Source organism: Symphalangus syndactylus, chromosome 5 (assembly GCF_028878055.3).
Source record: "Symphalangus syndactylus isolate Jambi chromosome 5, NHGRI_mSymSyn1-v2.1_pri, whole genome shotgun sequence".
NCBI classification, from domain to species: domain Eukaryota; kingdom Metazoa; phylum Chordata; class Mammalia; order Primates; family Hylobatidae; genus Symphalangus; species Symphalangus syndactylus.
Window position 1 is genome coordinate 97,889,672 of NC_072427.2, and position 27,847 is coordinate 97,917,518.

Genomic DNA, 27,847 nt, shown 5'->3' on the forward strand with positions numbered 1-27,847 from the left:
GAATAGATCGTACATGGGCTTCACTTGACTTAAAATATAAAATGCTAAATTAGAAATATCTGAAGTGGGGCAGGGGGCACAGTTATTTTAAAAATAAAACCTATCAACTGCCTCCCTGCCTGAAAGCTGTAGGGGACATATGGGTCTTCCGGGATTTGCTGTGTGATGCTGTCTCCTCTCCAGGGACAAGGCTGCTGGGCACTAGAGGACTAGATCCTTCAAGGGTCCCAGATCCACTGTCACATAAAGTCACATTCAGAAGGAGACCTTTCCTGCCAGCTTCCAGGGCTCTTTGTGTTCTGTGACAGCATTTGGGCATAGATCCTGCTTACCCGGCCTGGCTGCTGACAGGCGTTGGCTGCCTGCCCTCCAGGGGAGACACTTCCTTGGGCTGTGTCTTTGAAAGGCTGTGGGGAGGTTGAAGGTGCAACTCAGGTCCCCAGACTGCAGTGAGCTGACCTGGCAGGGCAGATGCCATTACATCTGGGGGAGCCGGAGGGTGTCAGTGGAGCTTGGATGGGAACTTACCCAGCATCCTAACAAAGGTACAGAAGGACCAGGTGAACTCAGGGCTGATAACACATTACACAGTCATGGTAAAGTGGCATAGTAAAGATTAGGAAGCAAACAGCTTTTCCTCTTGATTTGCATATATTTTATTTTCCTACTCTTCCCTAAGCAAATATAAGCAGTAAGCAAGCAGGCTAGGTGTGCTCAATAAACTCAGCAACACCTGGGATGACCTCTGCATTCGAGGGGCCACTGCAATCTTTGTCAAAGGCATAGGATGCTCCTGCTCTAGTTGCACTTGACCTAGGTGCCCTTTCTGCTACATGCAGACGGCCTCTAAGAAGAACGAGGAACGTATGTGTCCAGGTTGGCTTGATTTCACCAGTTCGCTCAGCTATGGCCACGATTTACTGACATCAGCTCTGCAATTGAGAGGTCCTGTCTCCAGGGGGAGGCTCGCTGGGCTTGCTCCTGATGAGGGGACCCCCATTGAGGGTCAGTTCCCAGAGGAGAGTGGGGTGGGCCTAGAAAACCCCAAGGGGCAAGGTGGAGGAGCTCTCCTGTCGTAGCGGCTGGTCAGGGCCAGTTCTGCTCCCTGGCTCCACTGAGCTCACCTGAGCCTGTGAGGTCCCCAGGGGTTCCCTGTGGCGCAGCAGGCACTTCTGGATGCAGAGGTGGAGGTTGAGGCTGTGACTCCAGGGGCATGTTTGGTGGTGCTTGGGGCCATTCCTGTGAACAGAGCAGAGTGGGAGGCAGGCGTCATAGTTGCTGCAGAACAGTCCGTACTGTGGGGCTGGGGGGTTTCCTCCCACACCTGCCATCTGCCCAGACCCCATAGGGAAGGCCACACAGGCAAATTCCTGAGAAGGGTCAGTCAGCTCACAAAGGTGTCCATTCTAGAGAAATCTCAGAGGAGAGGAAGTGCTTTGTCAGGAACTAGGCCTCAGGTCTTTCCCTGGAGGCCACTTCTTCCTATATTGATTTAGGATGGGGGGTTGGGGGGTGGAAGGGGCAGGTTGACCTCCCATCCAGCCCTGTATCTGAGTGTAGCTCATTTTATATCCATAGCCCAAGCCAACTTATATCTTGGTGATATGGTTTGGCTGTGTCCCCACACAAATCTCGCCTTGAATTGTAATAATCCCCACGTGTCGTGGGAAGGACCCAGTGGGAGGTAATTGAATCATGGGGGCAGGTCTTCCCGTGCTCTTCTCATGATAGTGAGTAAGTCTCATGAGATCTGATGGTTTTATAAAGGGGAGTTTCCCTGCACATGCCCTTTTGCCTGTGCCATGTAAGATGTGGCTTTGCTCTTCCTTTGCCTTCTGCCATGATTGTGAAGCCTCCCCAGCCACGTGAAACTGTGAGTCCATTAAACCTCTTTCCTTTATAAATTACCCAGCCTCGGATATGTCTTTATTAGCAGCCAAGAACAAACTAATACACTTGGCTAGAAATGCATCCTCCCTATGCCAGGCATGGAGGCTCACACCTGTAATCCTAGCACTTTGGGAGGCAGAGGCAGGCGGATCATGAGGTCAGGAGACTGAGACAATCCTGGCCAACATAGGGAAACCCCGTCTCTACTGAAAATACAAAATTAGCTGGGTGTGGTGGTGGGCGCCTGTAATCCCAGCTACTCAGGAGGCAGGATAATCACTTGAACCAAGGAGTCGGAAGTTGCAGTGAGCCAAGATTGCGCCACTGCACCCCAGCCTGGCAACAGAGCAAGACTCGATATCAAAAAAAAAAAAGAAAAAAAGAAAAAGAAAAAGAAAAGAAATGCGTCCTCCCTGGGTGGATTCTCCTGCCCAGGAAGTGCTGGGGCAGTGGACATGGCCATCGGGAGTGAGCTCTGGCCACCACTTCCCAGCTGCCTTCAACGCCATCCGTAAAATGGGACAATAATTGGCTCACAGATATCCACAGGATGAAATGAGATGATGTATAAAACGACTTAAATGTGGTTACAACGCTGGCACGAATGAAGAGTACCACATCATGAACGCACTGGGCAGAGGCCATCCTTTCAGATGACACTCACCTAAGAATGCCCTCCCCGCCTCCCTCCTCCCCTCCCTCATGGGAAGGTCAGCTCCTCAGGGAGTGACTCCTAAATCTTGCTAAGGATCCACTTTGCTGCCCTGAGCATTCCAGGAATGTTACCAAGGGCCTTGAGAGCATTTTCCTTAGTAAGCCCTGTAGCTGGTCAGGAGGTACAGTGTCATCAATTTGCCCCTGTGAAATAGCCCAGAAGTCCTGTGCCCCCCAGGGAGCTGGGCATGGTAGAGGCAGCCCCTGGGCTTGCCGGAGCGGACCAGGGAGCTTTGCTTCAGGAGGATTACTGACGATCTTTGCACCTTCCCTGGTATAAGGCAGCTGCAGGTCATCTCAGAAGAGTAGAAAAGAAAGGTGACATCACTCGTTTATCCCTCGGATGTGTCTTGGGTGTAAAAATGTGCTTAAATTGAATGTGAGTTCTAAAAACTGAAAGGAAAACAGATTTCCGGCTGTGCACAGTGGCACCATACCTCAGTGATGCCATCTCAGCTCACTGCAATCTCTGCCTCCCAGGTTCAAGTGATTCTCCTGCCTCAGCGTCCTGAGTAGCTGGGATTACAGGCACCGTCCACGACGCCCAGCTAATTTTTGTATTTTTAATAGAGATGGGGTTTTGCCAAGTTGGCCAGGCCAGTCTCGAACTCCTGACCCCAGGTGATCCACTCACCTCGGCCTCCCAAAGTGCTAGAATTACAGGTCTGGAGTTTGAGACTGGCCTGGCCAACTTGGCAAAACCCCGTCTCTACTAAAAATACAAAAATTAGCTGGGCATCATGGACGGTGCCTGTAATCCCAGCTACTCAGGAGGCTGAGGCAACAGAATAGCTTGAACTTGGGAGGTGGAGGTTGCAGTGAGCCGAGATCACGCCACTGCACTCCAGCCTCGGTGACGCAGCGAGACTCTTGTCTCAAAAACAAAACAAAAAAAGAACGAATTTCTTCATTGCTCTAAAGCTACCTTCCGTATGTGACCAAAGGTGAGCAGAAATGGCCTGGCGAGTGTAGCCCTGGTAGGTGAGACACCACGGGCAGGGCAGGCGGGGGTGGGGGGTGAGAATCAGAGGCCCCTTCAAGGTAACGTTGGGCTGTGGTATGGTTTGTCCCCACCAAAACTCGTGGAGGCCTGGTCCCCAGTGTGGCAACACTGGGAGGTGGGGCCTTTAAGTGGTAATGAGTTTTTTTTTCTCTAGACTGAATTAGATCTTTTTGCAAAACGAGGCCCTCACCAGAAGCTGAGCAGATGTCAGTGCCATGCTTCCTAGACTTCTAAGCCTTCAGAACCATTAGCTAAATGAACCTCTTTTCTTCATAAATTACTCAGCCTCAGGTATTCTGTTAGAGCAACAGAAAACACTAAGATGCTGTGCGAATGTGGGAGTCCACGGCTCTTCACGGGACCTGGTATGGGACGCATTAGCTCGGGCTCCAAGGCCACTCAGCTCTTCCTCAGCACAGTTTGGCTCATCTCTCTGCTGACCAGCTTCCTACACTTAGGGTTTTCAGTCCCCAAGACTTCCGTCCGTAATGGCCATAATGGTCCATAATGGCACCCAGCCCTAGTCCTCCTCCTGGACTAATCAGTGCAGCCCCCATAGCCACCAGATCCATCCCTCAGGTTCTAGATTCCAAATTCCAAAGACAAGAATCTGACCTGTCCCAGCTCTTTTGCCAGGGCACGCGTTTCCAAGGGCATGGGCCAGCCACTGGACAGGCCCTCTTCGGGTGAGTGATGGCAAAATATAGGGTCCCTTCTAAGAACAGTCATTAGGAGAGCAGCAGCTGTGAGGGCTGATTAACCTAGAAGGGAACATTGGATGTGGCAGCCAATCCTCTAGCACAACAGAATTAACATAAAACAAGCTGGGTTCCAATTACTCCTTAAAACTCCTGGATTTCACCTCCAATTTAGTGGTACACAGCAGTCATCCGATAACAGATGCTGGCCATAGGTGCCTAAGGTAAGGATCTTTTTCTTTTTCTTTTTTCTTTTTTTTTCTTTTTGGAGACAGAGTTTCGCTCTTCTTGCCCAGGCTGGAGTGCAGTGGCGCGATCTCAGTTCACTGCAACCTCTGCCTCCTGGCTTCAAGCGATTCTTCTGCTTGGCCTCACAAGTAGCTGGGATTACAGGCATGCACCACCACACCCGGCTAATTTTTTAAAATATTTTCAGTAGAGATGGGGTTTCACCATGTTGGCCGGGCTGGTCTCAAAGGCCTGACCTCAGGTGATCTGCCCACCTTGGCCTCCCAAAGTGCTGGGATTACATGTGTGAGCCCCCACATCTGGCCAAAAGTAAGGTTCTTATGTTCCTGGTGAGCTGGCCAGCAAGACTTAATGCCCATGGTGTCAGGTTGGCTTCATTTTCTTTAACAGCTTTAGTGAGATATATTTTCATCCATGAGGTTGACTCATTTAAAGAGTACAATTCAGTGGTCTTTAGTACATACATAGAGTTGTGCAACCATCACCATAATCTAATTTTAGAACTTTTTGTTTGTTTGTTGAGACAGGGTCTTGTTCTATCACCCAGGCTAGAGTGCAGTGGCACAATCACAGCTCACTGCAGCCTTGACCTGCTGGGCTGTAGTGATCCTCCTGCCTCAGCCTCCCGCGTAGCCAGGACTACAGGTGCACACCACCATGCCCAGCTAATTTTTTGATATTTTTTGTGGAGACAGGGTCTCGAACCCCTGGGCTCAAGCGATCCTCCTGCCTTGGCTTCCCAAGTTGCTGGGATTACAGGTGTGAGAACCTTTTTTTTTCTTTTCTTTTCTTTTTTTTTTTTTTTTTGAGACAGAGTCTTTCTCTGTTGCCCAGATTGGAGTGTAGTGGCACAGTCTCAGCTCACTGCAACCTCCGCCACCTGGGTTCCAGCAATTCTCCTGCCTCAGCCTCCCGAGTAGCTGGGATTACAAGTGCGTGCCACCACGCCTGGCTAATTTTTGTATTTTTAGTAGTGACAGGGTTTCACCAAGTTAGCTAGGCTGGTCTTGAACTCCTGACCTTAAGTGATCCACCCACCTCAGCCTCCCAAAGTGCTGGGATTACAGGCGTGAGCCACCGCGCCCAGCTTAATTTTAGAACATTTTTATCATCCCCAGAAGAAACCCATCAGCAGTCAATCCCCCTTCCCTGCTCTCCCCCCAGACCTAGGCAGCTGCTAATCTGCTTTCTGTCTCTGGATTTGCCTACTCTGGATGTTCTGTGTGAATGGAGCCATACAACATGCAGCTCTGTGTCTGTCTTCTTTCACTTAGCATGATGTTTCTGAGGTTCATGCATGTTTCAGCATGGATCAGAACTCCGTCCCTTTTTATTGCTGAATACTATTCCATTGTAGGGACGTAGGTTGAGCATCCCAAACCCGAAAATCTGAAACGCTGCAAAATCTGAAACATATTGAGCGCTGACATGAGGCTCAAAGGAAATGCTCGCTGGAATATTTCAAATTTTTGGATTTGAGATGCTCAGCTGATAGATACAATGCAAATATTTTTAAATCCCAAACCTGAAACACTTCTGGTCTCCAGCATTTTGGATGAGGGATACTCGACCTGCACCGTTACTCACTGGAAAGCGTCTGAGTAACCCACACACCCACACCCCTTCTTACTCACCTCCTGTGTGGGGAGCCAGACCAGGACATGTAGAGCAGGATGAGGAAGAGGAGCACCACGAAGGCAGCCAGGCTCACCCAGAATGCGATCACGATGGAATCTGTGGGAGGAGGAGATGCATCTCAGCGCTGCGTTGATGTCGACGTAAAGCAACACTGAGGGGCAGTAAGGAGTCCCAGGGTATTGTGGAATGAGGGCCCTGAGTTTCGGTTGTCCTCCAGCCTCTCAGCTGTTACCGTGGGGAAGATCTCCCATTAACAATAACTTTGGGAAAGAACGGGGAGCCAAGAAGTGTTTTTTTTTTTCAGGGCAGCTGGCCATGGGGTCTGTTTAGGGTGATTGTTAAGAGGAAACATTGAATGGAATTGTGTGCCCCCCCACCCTATGCGTCTGCTTGCCCGGCTCCTAGTGGTGCTCAGAGGAACAGTCCTGAAGGATGGTAGGGAGAGGAGAGGGCTGTGGGCAGCTCCGTGTATTAGGAAGGACTCCTGGGCCCCCGGGAGGGATGCAGCGCCTACCAGGGGCCGTTGGTGGAACAGCTTCAGAGACCCCAACAGTTGATATTCTAAGGAGGATGTGCGCTGGGCTGCAGCGCTCTGGTGGAGAGGCCCTTTCCGCTCCACAGGAGTTAGCCTAGGTCTGCTCATGTCTGGATCGGCGAGGTAGAAATAGCGAGTCCCTCTCTCAGGCAGAAAGTCTCATCTCAGGGGCTAATGGCAGGAAGGAAAAAGCACTTTTGCCACCAGCATGATGGCTGTATTTGTGGCCTGAGGCTGAAGGGGGAAAGGGAAACCAGGAAACGCACTTAGCCTCCCTGGGGCCCTGGGTAGAACTTGGCAGGCCAGGAGGGGCCTTTTTCCTTCTCCAGGCTCCAGTTTGGGAATGTTAGGCCGGTTGCTATGGAACTACTTTCTAGCACGACAGTTTTTCTTGGTGGTTGTCTGTGGCTATGGGCAATCCAGCTCCTAATTAGGGTCTGCAAGTGTCTTATGCCAGACCAACTGCGTAAGGCCAAGATGCCACAAGCTGGGATATTCTAGACGCCTATGTGTGTGACCAAAAGGGGCTACTACAGGATGATAACCTAGTGAGAATTCATTGAGCACCTTTTACGAGGGACTGTTCAGGATTCAGAGGGGGCTAAACCAGCACATCAGAAATTGCTAACTCCCCACATTCACCCACAATGTTCCACCCCCAACCTCCTCCTCTTCTGAACTTCTGCAGTGCTTCCAGCACTAACACTGTGAATAAATGAATGAGAGAACATGCAAACCACTGAAAGAATGAATAAAGTGAGAGTAATCTACATAGAGGCAGAGTTGGAAGATTGGTATTTGAGTAAAGGATGTCATCTCTGCCATCTACGACCCCTGAGAGATAGAAGGAAAAACTGAGGACTCATAAGAGTTGATCTTGGACTCTAAAATTTAACATTAAAAACAGGGTATAATGGGCTGGGCACAGTGGCCCATGCCTATAATCCCAACACTTTGGGAGGCCAAGGTAGGAGGTGGAGGAGTTCGAGACCAGCCTGGACAACATAGCAAGACCCCATGTCTACAAAAAAATTTTTTTTAATTACCTGGGCATGGTAGTGTATGCCTATAGTCCTACCCCTTCATGAGGCTGGGGTTGGAGGATCACTTGAGGCCAAGAATTCAAGGCTGAAGTGAGCTATGATCACGCCAGTGTGCTCCAGCCTGGGCCACAGAGCAAGATGCTGTCTCAAAAAAAAAAAAAAAAAATCCCCCTCAAAACAAGGTATAATGAAAAGGCACAGTATCTGCAAAAGAATCATGAGTATCCATTGCCTTGTAATACATCAGCAACTTGGCATTTACACTCCATGGGGGCAGGGACAGCAAAGACCTCCAGGCTGGCTCTCACATCTCTCCTCTCTGTCTCCGAACTGAGAAACTGATGCAGTCCCCTAGAAGAGTGAACTTTTTAAGGGCACCTCTGGATTCCTGGGGAAAGGGAAATGAGATTGGACTGTGTGTCCTAAGCTTAAAAGGAGATTTTTGTTTGTTTGTTTTTGAGACAGAGTCTTAATCTGTCACCAGGCTGGAGTGCAGTGGCACAATGTTGGCTCACTGCAACCTCTGCCTGCTGTGTTCAAGTCATTCTCCTGCCTTAGCCTCCCGAGTAGCTGGGATTACAGGTGCCCACCACCACATCCAGCTAATTTCTGTATTTCTAGTAGAGATGGGGTTTCACCACGTGGGCCAGGATGGTCTCGATCTCCTGACCTCATGATCCTCCCACCTTGGCCTCCCAAAGTGCTGGGATTACAGGCGTGAGCCACTGCACCCGGCCAGCTTAAGGACTTTTGAAAGAAGCCTCTGACTCTCTTAGCCTTCCTTGCCCACCCCCTGTGCATTGTCCTACACTCCCCAAGAGTTAGAATCTATTTTACAACCCTTACAGTATAAGAGTGCATATGCTGTCAGAAAATGGGATTGGAAGTTTTATTCTGTAGGGATATTTTAGGTTTCTGCAGACACTAATGCTCTTTTTCCTTCCTAAAAATAGTGCAGGGTTTGAGGTCTTATAGCACCTAGATAAGTTCTACCAGGGATCTAAGGGAACAGCTTCAAACTCAGCACCTGAGAGCCCCTTTCTCCCAGGCTGACACTTGTCTGAGTCCTTGTCGTCATCCCCAGATATTGAGCAAGAAATAAGATGACAGGTTTCACAGAACGCAGTGTCTTCAGATAAGTGGAGTTTAAGTTTTGTCAGACCAAAAGGCAGTCATCAGCCACTAGTCATTTTCTTTACTAAAATCTCTTTCATCATGTTCTGTTGAAAAAAACAGGCAAGAGAATACGATTCTTTTTCCTCTTCCTTCTGAAGGTTCACCCGAGTGCTTGGAGAGAACATTTCATTCCAAAAGAATGAAGAGCTGTGTGACTCTCCAGTGTCAGAAATAGTTAGACATCCCTAGGCCGTTTTTCCCAACAGGGAGCCCCAGGCTGGGTTGACAGTGAAACTGGTCCAGCCATAGAAACTTACCTCCTTTCCTCTGTCCTATCCTCCCTTCTCCTCCCTGCTTGTTCTTTCCTCATTTCCTTCCCTCTCTCCTCTCTTCCCTCCTTCCTTTCTCTCCTTCCCCTCTGGGTCCACACTGGTGGAATGAGGGGAATTAGTCCTCAGCCGCGGAGTGACAGGAATGGTTCTGGATGGCATGGCCAGGCTGCACTTCATCTTGGGAGGATTCTTATCCTAACTTGGAGTTAAAAAATTAATCCAATCTAAGGGCTCCTTCTTATAGTAGGCACTTCTGTTTTGTTAAATAAACAGTTTTAGCATTCCTCCATTCTTCATTCTACTAACGTTTGGGTTCCAGAGTTCTAGTAGAAAATCAAGATGTGGTTGGTTGGGCATGGTGCCTCAGCCTGTAATCCCAGCACTTTGGGAGGTCAGGACAAGAGGATCACTTGTGGTCAGGAGTTTGAGACCAGCCTGGTCTACGTGGTCAAACCCTGACTCTACTAAAAAAAAAATACAAAAATTAGCTGGGCGTGGTGGTGCATGCCTGTAGTCCCAGCTACTCGGGAGGCTGAGGGAGGAGAATTGCTTGAACCCAGGAGGTGGAGGCTGCAATGAGCCGAGATCATGCCACTGCACTCCAGCATGGGTGACAGAGTGAGACTTGATCTAAAAAAAAAAAAAAAAAAAGATTTTTTCGTTATTAGGGAATAATAACGTGGTTAAGAACCCAGCCTCCGCAGGTGGATGTTTCCTGGCTAATCTCTAAATCTGCTCATTTGTAAACTGAGGATAGTATTACATATATATATAAATATACTTATGTAATTCTATATATATTATATATATAAAGAGAGAATTACGTTAAGTATAAATTATATGTTAGGAGAATTAAAATATGTATATATAATGCACATGCCACCATTTCTTGTTCCATGTTTATGAAACAATTTATAAATAGAACTAAAATTATTTCTGTTAAGAGGATTTTGTGGCAAGTAATATCATTGCATCCTTCAAGCTCACCCAAATATCGGATATGAGTACAGGGAATTGTGGGGTGCAATGGCTCACGTCTGTAATCCCAGCACTTTGGGAGGCCAAGGTGGGTGGATCACCTAAGGTCAGGAGTTCGAGACCAGCCTGGCCAACATGGTGAAACCCCGTCTCTACTAAAAATACAAAATAAAATTAGGCATGGTGGCGCATACCTGTAATCCCAGCTACTCGGGAGGCTGAGGCAGGAGAATTGCTTGAATTTGGGAGGCAGAGGTTGCAGTGAGCCAAGATCGAGCCACTGCACTCCAGCCTGGGTGACACAGCGAGACTCCATCTCAAAAAAAAAAAAAAAAAAAAAAGGGAATTGTGGCATAGGTTACTAGCTGTCAACCCTAAGGTCAGCCCTTGTGTGCTTCCATCATAATAGAACCTTTGCTTTTAGCGGGACACATGGCCGCCTGAGTTAAAGACTACATTTCCTTGCCTCCTTTTCAGAGAACCATGTGACAAGATTCTGGCCAATGAGATATGAGTAGAGCCATCACAGGACAGCTTCTAGGAGCCTCCCTCCAGGGGTTGCTAGACTTCTAGCACCGTGTGTCCATTCTTCTTTCCTTACTCCATGTTGCTCCCTGAACATGGATGCGATGGTCAGAGCATGGCTTGCAACCTGAGGATGAGGGCAGCCATGTCCCAGGGATGGTAGTACAATGAGCTAGAAGGATGTGAGTTCCTAAGGACTCCATGGAGCCATCTCACCAGCCCAGTCCTGTAGACCGAGATAAACTAACTTCTGTTTCATCTGGTACTCTGTTAGTTGTAATCCAGTTTCTTTACCAAGTCAGCAAAGAAACGGACTTTCTCAATGAATGTACCAGAACCAAAAAATCCAAATGAAAGGTGACCTTCAAAATAATCATCCTCTCTCTACCATGGAGTCATAGAATTCTTACTAAAACACATATATTGATCAAACACTTACAGGTCTCTCCTTTTGGAATACCTTCAAGGACTCACACATAGACACAATTTTGCTACGTTGTGAGATAGTTCATTTATGACATTCAGATGGTATCAACCAGCTTAATCACCCATTTCATTAACCTGACTTGTTTCTGGGTCAATCTTAACTATTTCCAAAAAGAAAATTCATCCTCAAAAGATATACACAATTTATCACCACAGATGTTTCCTGGAATGTGTTGTGGCCACCCAACAACATCAGTTCAAGAAGTTGTTGAGCAATAGTAGAGTCACTCAAGCGTTGCACCTGCCCCTGGTGCTACCTTGATGGAAATTCATTCACAGATACACATTCTGGTATCTTTGTTTAAAAATTACTTTTGCCACTTATGTCATGCCCATGGGAGTGATCATTTGCTGAAGAATTTGAAGCTGCAATTAAAGTTGAGGCCTGAAATTGATTGCTCTGAATGAGAGAAAAAGAGTTTTATGTAGTTGTTTTGTTTAATCTGTACTTTGAATTTTCTACATTGTGTACAGAGAAATTGGTTGACAGTGTCATTTTGTTCTCTTGCTTCCTTTGCTCAGAGAAGCAGATGAACAGACTCTCTCATTGAACCAGCATGACAGCGGAGGTCAATATGGACTATGACCAGTTCTTCTTAAGCCATAACTAAGGGGAAGGAGATATATTGACCTGAGAGGTAAATAATAGAGCATTAAGCCAGGCACTACTCAAGGGAAATCAGCCCATCCTACTCTGAAAGGGAGCATTAGGCTGGTGTCTGGACACTCACTATGTTACAATAATCTGTATTGCTGCTGTAAGATTGGTTTTCTTCTAAGCTTAGCCTCAGAAAAGGGCACAGATGAAGATCAAACATGTAATTAGTCAATTCAGGCAGGGCCTTAGGAAACAGATTTGCATTTTCTACCTTGACGACAGACAGTGCTGTGATTCTTAACCTTTCCTTGGAACAGTGAGAAGCCCTGTCTGAAAATCACAAGGGCAAAATCCCTGTCAAGTGCCTGCAACAAAATCACACCAGACTTTGAGCAGACCCTGGGAAAGGGCAGCCCAGAGCCTTCAATTCAGCACTGATTGCTGCATATAAAAATATATATAAATCCCTAAATGTTTCCAAATATTTGCCCCAAACATGATGGGATATATTCCAGTATACGTATGTATTAGTCTGTTTTCACATTGCTATAAAGAAATACCTGAGACTGGGTAATTTATTTGAAAAAAGGGAGAGGTTTCATTCGCTTATGTTCTGCAGGCTGTACAGGAAGCATGGCAGCTTCTGCTTCTGGGGAGACCTCAGGAAACTTACAATTATGGCAGAAGGCAAAGGGGGAGCCAGCACTTTACATGGCCAGAACAAGAGGAAGAAAGAGGAGATGGCACACACATTTAAACAACCAGATTTCATAATAACTCACTCACTATCATGAGAAAGCACCAAGGGGATGGTGCTAACCCATTCATGAGAACTGTGTCCCCATGACCCGATCACCCACTACCGTGCCCCACGTCCAACACTGGGGATTACAATTCAACATGAGATTTGGTAGGGACACAGATCCAAATCATATCATAGCATAAACACAAAAATTTTTAAATCCATCCTCCATGGGCCAGGCGTGGTGGCTCACGCCTGTAATCCCAGCACTTTGGGAAGCCAAGGCAGGTGGGTCACAAGGTCAGGAGATCGAGACCATCCTGGCTAACACGGTGAAACTCCATCTCTACTAAAAATACAGAAAATTAGCTAGCCATGGGTGGCGGGTGCCTGTAGTCCCAGGTATTTGGTAGGCTGAGGCGGGAGGATGGGCGTGAACCTGGGAGGTGGAGATTGCGGTGAGCCGAGATCAGGTCACCGCTCTCCAGCCTGAGCAACAGAGCGAGACTCTGTCTCAAAAAAAAAAAAAAAAAATCCATCCTCCTTGTTAGGTTAATGCATGAGTCCTGCATATTCTTTGTATTTTGATTCCTCCTCTACTCAGAACAAGATTTGAACCCAGCCTGGCCTCACACATTTTAGCCAGCTGCCCAAATGGCATTCTAGTGAAAACATCTTTTTTTTTTTTTTTTTTTTTTTTTTTTTTGAGATGGAGTCTCACTCTGTTGCCCAGGGTGGAGTGCGGTGGAACTATCTTGGCTCACTGCAACCTCCGCCTCCCGGGTTCAAGTGATTCTCCTGCCTCAGCCTCCTGAGTAGCTGGGATTACAGGCACCTGCCACCACACCCTGCTAATTTTTTGTATTTTTAGTAGAGACGGGGTTTTGCCATATTTGCCAGGCTGGTCTCAAACACGTGACCTCAAGTGATCCACCCACCTCGGCCTCCTAAAGTGCTAGGATTAGAGGCATGAGTCACCACGCCAGGCGTAGCAAAAACATCTGAGCCAGAGCTTTGCCTTTTTATTTCTATCTTGAAGCATTCCTGGGCCCTGGGATCCACCCTCAGCTTCTTCCTGTCTTTGATGTGTATTGCTGCAGAGAAGGTTTGCAGAACTGGGAGGTGATGTTATTCTGATTTGTTTGACTGGGGAGGAGACCCAGGCTCCAAAGAACTGGCCAGCTGAGAGAAAGTTGAATTCATCAGCAAGGAAGTCCACAAAGCCAGTCACCTGCTTTCTGCGATATGACCTCTGTCCACCCTCACCAGACTCGTGCTCACTTCACCCCACCCCTGAAGCCATGGAACAGCATCCCTGAGACTGCCTGACACAGATTTTTGCTTTTGCCTGTTTTAGATTTTTTTTTTCAGTAAACTTATCTGAATTCAAATACTGAGAACAAAAGTACACAGAACAGCTTCACTTAACACACAACAGTGGAAGAAGTTTTACTCTCCCCAAGGCCATTGTTTATGATAACAAAATTCTGGAAACATTCTGTATGTTCAAAGTTACAAATTTCTATAACACCATGCAAAGTTTTTGTGAAAGAATATTTAATGACATGAGAAAACAAAATATTATGAAGTCAATATGAACAGAGTACAAAACACAATAGAGTGAGATCCTATTTTATATATATGATATATATAAGATATATGATATATATTATATGTATATCATATATCATGATATACGTATATCATATATCATGATATACGTATATCATATATCATGATATATATGTATATCATATATCATATATCATGATATATATGTATATCATATATCATGTTATATGTATATCATATATCATGATATATGGAATCCATATATCATGATATATGGATACCATATATCATGATATATCTTATGTATATCATATATATGATATATATATGATAAGATATTAATAGTAGACTCTCTGTGGCTGCTTTAGCTGAAATCCAAGACTGAAATCCAATCCAAAGGTGGTGTTATGGTCAGAGTGTTGTTTCCCTGTAAAATTCATATGTTGAATCCCTAATCACCACAGTGACAGTATTTGGAGGTGGGTCCTCATCTAATGAAATTTAGATGCCATTATAAGAGTGGTGCTCCCATGATGGAATTAGTGTCCTTCTAAGAAGAGGACAAGACACAGAATGCATTTGCACCACCCCCACTGTGCCCACTGAGGAAAGGCCATGAGAGGACACAGCAAGAAGGCAGCCATCTACTAGCCAGGAAGGGAGCCCTCACCAGACACTGAATCTGCTTTCATCTTGATCTTGGACTTCCAGCCTCTAGAACTGTGTGAAAATAAATTTCTGTTGTTTAAACCACCCAGTCTATGGTATTTTGTTATATTGGCTTGAGCAGAGTAAGGCAGGTGCCAACTACTTCAAGTTTGATTTTGTGATGCTTGGCTCTGGAGAATTTTTTTTTAGAGATGGTAGACACGACAGTGTGTGGAGTCTCCCACAACTCTTACTCTGTAGGAGAGGGTGGGAGGCTGCATTAGTCTGTTCTTGCACTGCTATAAAGAAATACCTGGCCGGGCGCGGTGGCTCACGCTTGTAATCCCAGCACTTTGGGAGGCCGAGGCGGGTGGATCACGAGGTCAGGAGATCGAGACCACGGTGAAACCTCGTCTCTACTAAAAAAAAAATACAAAAAAAATTAGCCGGGCGTGGTGGCGGGCGCCTGTAATCCCAGCTACTCGGAGAGGCTGAGGCAGGAGAATGGCGTGAACCCGGGAGACGGAGCTTGCAGTGAGCTGAGATTGCGCCACTGCACTCCAGCCTGGGCGACAGAGCAAGACTCCGTCTCAGAAAAAAATAAAAAATAAAAAATAAAAAAAAAATAAATACCTGAGACTGGGTAATTTATGAAGAAAAGAGGCTTAACTGGCTCACATTTCTGCAGGTTGCACAGGAAGCATGGCTGAGGAGTCCTCAGGAAACTTGCAGTCATGGCAGAAGGCGAAGGGGAAGCAGATACATCTTCACATGGCCAGAGCAGGAGGAAGAGGTGGGGGACATCACACACATTTAAATAACCAAATCTCACAAGCAGTAACTCAGTATCACAGGAGTGGCATCAAAGGGGAAATCTGCCCACATGATCCAATCATGTCCCACCAGACCCCACCCCCAACACTGGGGGTTGCAATTTGACATAAGATTTGGGTGAGAACACAGACCTAAACCATATCAGAGGCATTTCCCCTGCCCTTGAGTCAGGCTAGAGTCTGGCATGTGTTCCAGAAAATCTCCAGAGCAAGAGGCTCAGCAGTTGGTGGCAGCAGAGTAGACGGGGGGGCTGCCATCCTGGTGTCAAAGGGAAAGCTGTGTGCAGTGCAAGGCACATTAGAGGGCCTCAGGGGAGAGCAGGCTCAGAGCCTGGAGCTGGCTAAAGTGATGGTGGAACGACGCCAAGTGGGGTTGGTCTGAGAACAGAGAAAGGAGCTGGCAGAACAAATAAAGGAAAAGCATCTGTTCTGCCATTCTAGGGAAATAGGAAGCTCTAACTTTGAGCGGAATTCAAGGATGGTTTGTTTTTAAACATTTGACTGGACATTTGCTTTAGGAACTAAAGTTACTCAGACATTTCTTCAAATTTAAGAGTGAGTGGTGAAGCTATGAGGCAGGGAAAGAGCCAGTGTCATTAGCTAGGTTTGCAAGGCAGTTGGGAGGAAAACTAAAGCAGCCTTCTGAGTGCACTTGATACATCTTGCTCTTCTGGAGCACTGGTTCTGTGCATTTATGCAGATGCATGAGAAAAAAGACTGGAAGGACATTGTGGCAGTCTGGGCCTAAAAAGGAGACAGAAACCATAGAGTAAGTTAAACAGAGAGGTTTAAGATGAAGAACTGTTAAAGATGATAAAAGAGTAACTGTAAGGGATAAGGAAATTCCAGACCTCATAAGGTACCCTAAGGCTGAGGGAGAGTGCCCACATACATTAGTTGTTAGGACTGCTATAACAAGGTGCCACAAACTGGGTGGCTTAAACAACAGAAAGCTCTGTCCTTAAGATTCTGAAGGCTGGAAGTCCAAGATCAAGGTGTCAGCAGGGTTGGTTTCTTCTGCGGCTTTTCTGCTTGACTTATAAATGTCCATCTTCTCTGTTTCTTCTTCCCTCATGTTTCTTTATCTATTATAAGGACATCAGTCAGATTGGATCACAGCCTACCCTCATGACCTCTGTAAAGGTCCTATCTCCAAATATAGTCACATTCTGAGGGACTAGGGATTCAGGCTTTTAGGAATTTTGGCCCTTAACACCAAGAAAAGGCAAACTTGGAAGGGGTTCAGACCTCTCTGGAGAGAGTGTGATTTGGCCACCAGATAGCAGAGACATTGGCTGGATTAGCCAGGCCTGGGCTGGCCTGGAGCTGATGGACCAACAATAGATGACCTTCCAGAGTGCCAGTGGGAGCAAGTGGTGGTGGTTTGGCCAGGAGGCAGTGAGTGCTCCCGAGGTCACAGGTGGCTGTGTGCAGGCTGCACAGGGGCTCTGGTTTCCCTGTTGAAATGGCTGCCCAGAGGTTATTGCCCCACTGAGGCTGCAAGATGTCAGAGGAGCCTGGCTCTGGCCAGTGACTGGAGCTGGTTCCACCAGATGTCCTCATACAGACCTCACTGCTGAACCCCAACACAACCCTACACCTCCTGTCATGCCCCCAGTTCCCTCTCCTGAGAGAGCTGACACTGTGCTCACTTCCAAGGAGGAGTGCTCAATGGAATCTCATGGTTTATCTCAGAGCATATTTTGAAAGATGCGTTCAGAGCTGAAAGGCAATCATTGATAACAGACACAGACATCCATCATGAAAGTTAACAATCTGTGCGAGAGCTGCCTATTTCACATTGTTTATTCATTCATTGAACAAAAAGTTATTGTCTGCCTAATATGTGCCGGGCACAGTTGAGTAGCTGGATCCAGATTCCTATTCCCTGGATCATATACTCTGGTAAGAATCTGCCCACTAATCACTACGAGTGTCTTGGGAACAGGCCTGGAGGCATCAGAACCTGGACTTTAAGCCCCTGCTCTGCAAATATTTAGCTGGGTGCCCACGAGCAAGTCACTTGGCTTCTCTGGGCCTGGTACTCCATATGCTTCCATTTCCATATCTAGGACACCATGGGTTACTCACTTACTTAAGTTGGCATCTGCGTCCCAGACTGTCATCTGCTAAGGGTGGGATTCTTTTCAACTTTATATTTCCAGCCCCAGCACATCACACACAGTTTCAGCTGTCACCCACCACCCTTACATTTTTTGCCACTGGGACATTTTCAGCAAGCAAATTGGCTTTTGTTTCTTCCCTGCTTACAATGTTAAATGACCCCCACAGCTGGCAGGAAGTCCTCTGGGCTGGCCTGTGAGAATCTCGCCCCGATGTGACCTGTAGCTCCTAACTCCATCACTCTTCCCAAAAACATCCTCCATGTCATTCTCCAGGAAGCACCTCTGCATATATGAGTGTAACTGTTCTCTACGTGGGTGAGCCCTTTGTCTATCAGGCAAATTCCTGTAGATCCTTCAGGGTCAGCCTCTCTGTATCTTCCCTGGGAAGCCTTCTGTATTGGTCTGTTTTCATGCTGCTGATAAGGACATACCTGAGACTGGGTAATTTATAAAGAAAAATGGGTTTAATGGACTCACAGTTCCACGTGGCTGGGGACCTCACAATCATGGTGGAAAGTGAAAGGCACATCTTACATGGCAGCAGGCAAGACAGAATGAGAGCCAAGTGAAAGGGGAAACCCCTTATCAAACCATCAGCTGTCATGAGGGTTATTCACTACCGTGAAAACAGTATGGGGGAAACAGCCCCCATGATTCAATTTATCTCCCACTGGGTCCCTCCCACGACACATGGGAATTATGGGAGCTACAATTCAAGATGAGATTTGGGTAGGGACACAGCCAAACCCTATCGCCTTCCTTCACTTGCTGGGACCTGCCCCTCCTCAGACCTCTTACTTCTCTCTAAGAGTCCTTCTGTGTGGTTGACTAACACCATTTGAAAAGCTGCAGCATAATACCATTAATCAAAAAATAGCTTATTAATGATCATCATCTCCCACATAACTGGGCAGAAAGGATAAATACAGAGCAGCCTGTTTGATCTATCACGTCAGTGTCCTCTGCAAAAAGGGCCTCCTCTAGGATAAAAAGGACTTAAGGGACATAACCAGATGCAGTACAGCAACGTGGATCAGACAAAGGAGCTCATGAGCACATTTTTGGGGAAGCTGGGGAAAGTTGAAGATAGGCAGAGTATTAAATGATACCAAGAAATCATTATTGAAATGTTCTAGGTGTACTAATGTTATATTCTTCTTTGTTAATAATTTCCTAATGAAACATTTGGTGGGGGACTAGCTTGATAACTATAATCTACTTGGAGATATCATCATTATATAATTGATAATAATAGTAATGAAATAGCTCTTGAAAAACAAACAAGGACATGGATTTAATCTTTTTGTTCTTGTGCTTCCAGCTCCCATTGCAATGTCTAGCTCATAATAGGCAGTTACAGAATTTTGATTGTTGAATTAAACATGAGCAAAGGCAAGAAGGTCCATCTTGCCTTTTATAATTTATAATTTAATTTTATAAATTAAATTCAGGAAAAGGCATGGTGTGTCTCTGGTATGGTGAAGAAGTGGGTGTCATTGGGAAGAATGAAAAATTAAATTCACAGGACCAAATTTCAGAACTGCCAAAAGAAAGAGGGGAGCTTAGACTTACTGGGCAGGGCAGGGCCAAGGAATGAGTAGAGGGCACATGGCTAAGCCATATCTCTTGCATGCAATGATGCTGAAGAGTTACACAGGTTGGGCACTGCTCAAGGGACCCCTGCTAAATGTGTTGTGATTAGCTTTGTGCCTGAAGGAAGAGACTTTTTCTAATTTTCTCCAAGCTAAGAGTTACTGGATGCTCTGTTCCTATGTTAATGGGGCTTGAGGAAGAAGAGAAGTAGGTGACCATCCTGAGCTGTCTGAGTTTCCTTGGAGGTGGAACTTTCCATGATAAGACGAATAGTGCTGGGCAAACCAAGAATTGGTCTGCTGCAGTCCATTTGGGCTGCTAAAGCAAAAAAAGTATAAACTGGGTGGCTTATACACAATAGAAATTTCTCACAGCTAGAGGCTGGGAAGTCCAAGAGCAAGGCACCAGCAGATTTGGTGTCTAGTGGGCCTGTCTTCTGGTTCATAGAGGGTGCCTTTTTGCTGTGTCTTCATATGGCCAAAGGGTAGAACTGTGTCCTCTTCAACCGCTCCTTATAAGGGCACTAATCCCATTCATGAGGGCTGCATCCTCATGAACTGATCACCTCTTAAAGGCCCCACCTCCTAATACCATCATATTGGGGGTTAGGCTTCAACAAATGAATTTTGGGGGGACACAAACGTTTAGACCACATACTCACCTAAGCAGAATACAACAAGGGAAAGAAGAAAGATATGGAGGGAGATGGAGATGAAGATGGAGACTTGCAGAGGCTGGCCGGAAAAAGGATGTAAGTATTACAGATCAATGTTTTCTGAAGGGGCAGTTTCAGATGGTGGGCACAGAGGCCTACTGCAGGGACCCAGAGAAGGGGGAAGGAGAGGGGAAAGAGACCACTCGTTTAAGACATTTGGCACCTAGAGGTGGAAGAGACTTTGCCTAATGGCCAAGAGAGCAGTAGTAGGGATTTGGCTCTGGGCACACTTTAGACCCAGGTGAGGAGGCCACTGGACAGAGAGAGATGTGGAAGGTGGAGGTGCCCCCCGACTGAGCATGTGAGCTGTGGGGGCACGACAGCATTCTGACAATAGAGCGGCCTGGATGCCCCCTCACTGGGCTCCTGTGACAGTTCATCTGTGCCCACATTTGGCACTTCTGTGACCAACTCTCTGGACATTATGCTGTGGCTACTGTTCCTGTGAACCAGGGGGCGCCCATGTCCCCTCTGCCACCAGCAATAGTCTTTAGGCGATGACTAGTTTGTTCTATTTACACCACTATGTTGTGAGTGTTTGTTTTCTATGTCAGGAGGCTGTCAACCTCAAGGTGACATTTGCCGTAGTGGCAGCCTGCAAGTGGCTTATTCTTTCTGACACATGGTTCTGTAAACTGGCAAAATGACCTGCCTCAAGAAGGTTCTTGTTACCTTGAGGACATTATGCCAAGTAAAATAGGGCAGTGACAAGAGGACAAATACTGTATAATTCCACTTATAGGAGCTACTGTCTTAGTCAGTGCAGGTGCTGTAACACAAATACCATAGACTGGGTGACTTAAATATCTATTGCTCATAGTTCTAGAAGGTGCTAAGACCAAGGTGTCAGCAAGTTCAGTTCCTGGTGAGGGCTGTCTTTCTGATTATGTCCTCACATGGCAGAGCAAGAGAGAGAGAGAGAGAGAGAGAGAGAAAGAGACAGTTCTGTGGCTCTTCTTAAAAGGGCACTAATCCCATCCCAAGGGCTCCACCCTCATGACCTCATCACCTCCCAAAGGCCCCACCTCCAAATACCATCACATTGGGAATTAAGGCTTCAACATATAAATGTTGGGAAGACACAAACACTTAGTCCATAGGAGGTACCTAGAGTAGTCAGATTCATAGAGACAAAAAGTGGAATGGTGGTTGCCAGGCACTGAGAAAGGAGAGAATGGAGAGTTGTTTAATGGGTACAGCGTTTCAGTTGGGGAAAATAAAAATATTCTGGAGCTGGATGGTAGTGAGGGTTGCACAGTGATGTGAAGGTACTTAGTGCCACTGACCTGTCCACTTAAAAATAGTTAAGGTAAATTGCACATTGTGTATATTTTTCCACAATTTAAAAAAAGGCCAAGTGCAGTGGCTCACACCTGTAATCCCAACACTTTGGGAGGCCGAGGTAGGTGGATCACCTGAAGTCAGGAGTTTGAAACCAGCCTGGTCAACACCGTCTCTACTAAAAATACAAAATTAGCCAGGCGTGGTGGCGCATGCCTATAATGCCAGCTATTCGGGAAGCTGAGGCAGGAAAATCACTTGAACTTGGGAGGCAGAGGTTGCAGTGAGCCACTGAACTCCAGCCTGGGCAACAGAAAGAAATTCCGTCTCAAAAAAAAAAAGAGGATCTTTGTCAAAATGAACTAAATCAAAATGTTTAACATTCTGTCAACCACTCAGGGCCTGGAGTGACTGTCATCAACTGATGACACAGCTTTCTACAGACTCAAGAGTACTTGTCCTCTCCAGCTCAGTGCGTCCCTCTTTTGGCCATTTGCCCACCCACAGGACCCTTCCTGACACAGCCCCAGACGATCCTGGGAGGAGAGAGGTGACTCAAAGCAATTCTCGGTTTCCCCTTGGGAGTGGCTGGCAGCAGGTTCCTGGAAACAGGGTGTGGAGTAGAAGTCCATTTGTGTGTGTGCATGTTTGTGTGAATGTACACACACGCATGTGTGTATCTCTCTCTGCATGTGGATATATGGACTCAGAAGACCCTAGCTGGCTAGGTACTCAAATGCTAACACTGATTTTTCTTCCGGAATGGTGGGGTGAAGTAATTTACTGCCTAAATCTTTAACAAGAGCCTGTTAACCTTTACAAATATATTTCAACAATTTAAATTATAAGATATTCCAGATAAAAAATATAACAAAACCTATGCATACATCAAACATGTTGCCTTATTTGATCCAGATATTCTCTAAAAGGCAGAATTAAAATATTACAGCTAGCTGGGCGTGGTGGCTCACACCTGTAATCCCAGCACTTTGGGAGGCCGAGGTGGGTGGATAATTTGAGGTCAGGAGTTCAAGACCAGCCTGGTCAACATGGTGAAACTCCATCTCTACTAAAAATACAATAATTAGCCGGATGTGGTGGCAGGTGCCTGTAATTTCGGCTACTCGGGAGGCTGAGGCAGGAGAATTGCTTGAACCTGGGAGGCGGAGGTTGCAGTGAGCTAAGATTGTGCCACTGCACTCCAGCTTTGGCAACAGGAAGACTCCATCTCAAAAAATAAAAATAAAAAAATTAAAAAATAATATTACAGATAGAATTTGAACCCTCCCCTATCCTATTGTATCCTCCTCCAGGGGAAATCATGATCTTGAAATCAATGTGCACAATTATGCTTTACTAAGCATGTGTGTCCCTGTTACAAACTAGATTTTAATGTTTACAAATTATATTATGTGATTAATTATAATAGGTTCATTTATAATTTAAGTAGCTGTAATTATAATCAATAGGATTATTAATAATTAATATCATTTAATTATATTGGATGTGTCCTTTTGCCCTTTTTTCCTTTGCTGTTTTCCCTCATTATATTTTAGTGGTTTATTCATTTGACTCATGTAGACCTGGTTCATGCATTATAACCACAGTGTATTATTGGTTGCAGTAATACAACTGCAGTTTATTTATCCCACCTCCTGCGGGTGGATATTAGGTTATTTCCAATTTCTGGCTCCATAAACAGTGCTGCAGTAAACATCCACAGGTTCCAGCATCTTGCTAGGTGGACACTTAGAGGGGGATGCTGAACTGTGCCCTGTGGGCCTCTTTGGCTTTTCTAGTCCTTGACAAGTTGCTCTCCAAAATGTTGGACCCAATTTTCATCCCATCAGCCACATATGACAGTTCTCATGTTTCTACTTCCTACCCCGGCACTACCAATATCCTTTTTAAAAAAAAAAAAAAAACATGCTCCAGGCTGGAGCGCAGTGATGCGATCATAGCTCACTGCAGCCTTGACCTCCTGGGCTCAAGCAGTCCTCCTGCCTCAGCCTCCTGTATAGCCGGGACCACAGGTACATGCCACCACGCCCAGCTAATTGTTCATTCATTCACTCATTCATTCATTCATTCGTTCATTCATTCATTTGTGGAGACAGGGTCTCCCTATGTTGCCCTGGCTGAATATCCATCCTGCAATTTTTGCCAATCCCGCAGTTGTGAAGTGCTCTCTCATGGCTCTCTCCCCATGCATTTCCCAGGCCGCTTGTGAAGCTGGACATTTTCTTCCTCTATGGGCCGTTTGAGTTTTCCCTTTGGCTACTATCTTTTCATACCCTTGCCTATACTGTTTTGTTCTTTTTCTTGTTGACTGATAAATCGCATTAAATGATGAAATAATAAAGTTGTTTCCATTTTAAAAGAAATATTTCCAGAACAGTTTCCAAAAATATAAGAAAATAGTTGGCTGGGCACGGTGGCTCATGCTTGTAATTCCAGCACTATGGGAGGTCGAGGCAGGTGGCTCACGAAGTCAGGAGTTCAAGATCAGCCTGGCCAACACTGCGAAACCCTGTCTCTACTAAAAATGCAAAAATTAGCTGGGCATGGTGGTGGGCACCTGTAATCCCAGATACTCAGGAGGCTGAGGCAGGAGAATCGCTTGAACCCAGTAAGCGGAGGTTGCAGTGAGCCAAGGTCGTACCACTGCACTCCAGCCTGGGCAACAGAGATAGACTCTGTCTCAAAGAAAGAAAGAGAGAGAGAGAGAAAGGAAAGAAGGAAGGAAGGAAGGAAGGAAGGAAGGGAGGAAGGAAGGGAGGGAGAGAGAAGGAAAGAAAGGAAGAGAGAGAAAGAAAGAGAAAGAAAGAAAGAAGAAAAGAGAAAGAAAAGAAAGAAAAGAAAGAAAGAAGGAAATGAGAGAAAAAGAAAAAAGAGAAAGAAGGAAGGAAGGAAAGAAGGAAGGAAAGAGAAAGAAAAGAGAGAAAGAAAAAAAGAGAAAGAAGGAAAGAGAGAAAAAGAAGAAAGAAGGAAGGAAAGAAGGAAGGAAGGAAGGAAAGAAGAAAAAGAAAGAAAGAGAAAGACTGGTTCATTGCAACTTCTTTGTTGTGCCTTGAAAGCGCCAGGTGCTCGCCTGCCCTAGAGCCCTTGCCCTGCCGTTCCTGCTGCATGGGAGGCTTCTTCTGAGACCTCCTCCAGGTGCCATCATGATGGCTCACCTCCTCCCAGGCACCCTGGGGAGGCCTTCACTGGTGCCCTGTTCACAGTGGCAATCTTTCCTTGGGTCCGTGCTCTCCCTAGCTGCCCCCTCCAGTTTTATTTTTTTATTTTTTTGAGACAGAGTTTCGCTCTTGCTGCCCAGGCTGGAGTGCAATGGTGCAATCTCAGCTCACTGCAGCCTCTGCCTCCCGGGTTCAAGCAATTCTCCTGCCTCAGCTTCCCGCGTAGATGGAATTACAGGCACCTGCCACCACGCCTAGCTAAGTTTTTGTACTTTTAGTAAAGATGGGGTTTTGCCATGTTGGCTAGGCTGGTCTCAAACTCCTGACCTCAGATGTGATCTGCCAACCTCGGCTTCCCAAAGTGCTGGGATTACAGGCATGAGCCACTGCGCCCTGCCCAGTTTTATTTTTCTGTATGGAGCACATATTACCATCTGCCACATTTTTCTTGTTTATGGTGAATTAAAGACCACCTCACATTTTTAACAGATCTCCCATTGAGAGGGGAGCTCTAATTCTCTCTGCTTGAATCTGGCTAGCCTGGGTAATAGACCTGCCAGGGGAACATGGCCAGGATGCGGCAGAGGCAAGATGTGAATCCAGCCGACTGGCTCAGCAGTCCACATGCCTGGCATCTGCCTAGCCCCTGCCTCCTGGTGGGTTTCCTAGAAAAAATCTCAACAACTACCTATTCGAAGTTTAAACATTCTTATGTGTGTTGTGGGGGGTAGGGGGGATTTTTGTCTAGCCCCAAACTTCTAGAGAAAATAGAAATTACATTCAAATAAAACATAAAGACTGGGATACTGTGACACAAATAGGAATAAAAAAGACCCCAAGAAGCATCTCTGTCTGTAGGTGCCAAGGACTCCTGACAACCTGAGGGGCTTGGAGGTAAAATGGTGTCTGTTATCTTCTGTCATAAACCTGGAATTCACCTCCTAAGAAACAAAGATACTTCTGAAGCAAAAATATTATTATTATTATTATTATTTGAGATGGAGTCCTGCTCTGTTGCCCAGGTTGAAGTGCAGTGGTGTGACCTCATCTCACTGCAACCTCTGCCTCCCGAGTTCAAGCGATTCTTGTGCCTCAGCCTCCCGAGTAGCTGGGATTACAGGCATGTGTCAACACACTCGACTAATTTTTGTGTTTTTAGTAGAGATGGGGTTTCACCATGTTGGCCAGGCTGGTCTCAAACTCCTGACCTTAAGTGATCTGCCCGCCTTGGCTTCCCAAAGTGCTGGGATTACAGGCATAAGCCACTATGCCTGGTCTGCATTTACTTTTTCTGTGTGTGTGTGGAGATGGGATCTCACTGTGTTGCCCAGGCTGGCCTTGAACTCCTGGCCTCAAGTGATCCTCTCTAGTTGGTGGGATTACATGTGAAGTGATCCTCTCTAGTTGGTGAGATTACAGGTGTGAGCAATTGCACCCAGCCCTGCATTTACTGTTTGACAGACAGTGTGTGATTATAGTGAGTGAAAACCCAAGGAAGCCAAGACTTCTTACAGGATAGGTACCACGTGGGTTTCCAGGGCTGAGACCCAATCTTCCCAGGCTTTGTTTTTGTTTTGTTTCTCATGCTCACTTCCGCATCTAATTTGTCATTGTGATCCAAGTAGCTGGACTCCTCAGAGAAGATTGTCCACACATGCCACGTTAGCCAAGAGATAAGGAACCCGAGGGCAGATGAGCAAAAAGAAGCGAAGTCACGCTGGTTTGTCCTTGCTGAGACCATGAAGATTAAACGTATGTTGGCATTTTAGTAAAAACTATTAAATCCTGCATCTTAGGGATGGAGAGAATAAGTGTCCCAAATCTAAATACAGACAGTGGAAAGGGCAAATCCTTAATTTGAGGGAACCCGCTCAGCTTATTGGAGCCCCAAACAAATTAAACAAGAAATTTGTCTTTAAAAGAATATTCTGGCCAGGCATGGTGGCTCACACCTGTAATCCCAGCACTTTGGGAAGCCGAGATTGGGGGATTACTTGAGGCCAGGAGTTCCAGACAAGCCTGGGCAATATAACATGTCTCTATAAAAATATACACAAAATTAACCAGGTGTAGTAGCATGTGCCCATAGTCTCAGTTACTTGGGAGGCTGAGGTAGGAGGATTACTTGACCCAGGGCAGTCGAGGCTGCAGTGAGCTATGGTCACGCCACTGCACTCCAGCCTAGGCAACAGAGCTAGATCCTATCTCTAAAATAAAATAAAATAAATAAAATAAAATAATTCTGCTTCCAAAGTGTCTTCATGACTTAGCAGGTTAATTCCAAACTTATTACAGAAGTTAACAGATACAGTTTCTCTCCCAGCCCCATTCATTTATATCTATGAGTGAACTGGCCACATTGCTGCTTTCCCGTGATGTCTACTGGAGTTAATAAGTGAATGCAGAGAAAGCCCAGTTATTTGGGCCCCGGCCCCCAGCCTCTGTCTGGCCGGCTTCCCTAGTTCAGACTTACGTTTGTGAGCTTTCAGCTTCTTCTCGTCCACAGGAATGAGGTCCAGATAGTCCAGGTAGTATTCATAGCTGTAGTATGGGGCAGAGGCATTGGTCCCGTTGGCCATGTCTGTGGCACTGGGCAGTCAGCCTCCGGGCCAGCAGCCTCGCCTCTGGAGCCAGGCGCCAAGCCCCTGGGAGGAGACTGCCTCACTGATTTCTGTAGGAATCGTCCAAGTGTGTCTGTGGGTCTCTAGGCTCAAGGTCTGCCCACTTATCAGAGCTATTTGGCTGGAAGAAAGGTCAGGGGGGGTGTGCCTCACAACGCCAGCATCCAGCAGAGCTTCCCATCCTGCCCCTTCTTGATAAAACTCCAAAGCAAACAGAGCAGAGAGGCGGGAGAACGGCTTTCCAGGGCAGCCCTAGGATCCCTCTCTGTGTAAGGACAGGGAGTTGGGTGGGAAATAGTGGCCCAGGGCCCCTTAGAAGATGCCCAATAGGGCTGGAAAGACAATCACTTTTTGCCTTAAATACTTGAAAAGTTAAAAGAACCAAAATGTAAGCCTGACAGTGCCCTTGACTTACATTTAAGCAATTCTTGATGCTATTGAGCAACCACCAAACTGCTGGCTTAGATTCAATATCTGAGGGCAGAAATTGAGTGATGTCAGCCGTGAACTTGAACTTGTAAACCTCTGTCATGTACTCATCGCCAGTTAATTAAAACCAAAAGAGAGCCCCCTGCCCCAACAGAGTGCACCTCTCCGCTTATATCTAAGCCCCCAAGAACCAACCAGTGGCTGCATTTGTTCAGACTCAAAAGGCTGTTTATCTGGGCCACGACCGCACGTAGTTCAAGCTCTTGGGAAATAGAGTCCACTCAGCTCTTGGCTGATACCACA

At 46.3% G+C, this 27,847-nt stretch overlaps 1 protein-coding gene across 1 annotated transcript; it reads right to left on the reverse strand.

Moving 5' to 3' along the window:
* Positions 1-642: 642 nt before the first annotated feature.
* On the reverse strand, positions 643-27,323 carry MRAP (melanocortin 2 receptor accessory protein). The gene is given in 3 exon segments (XM_055279487.2): positions 643-1,239; positions 6,189-6,288; positions 26,968-27,323. Coding segments are annotated over 3 exon segments (519 nt in total). The 5' UTR covers positions 27,074-27,323; the 3' UTR covers positions 643-926.
* Between the last annotated feature and the right edge of the window lie 524 nt (positions 27,324-27,847).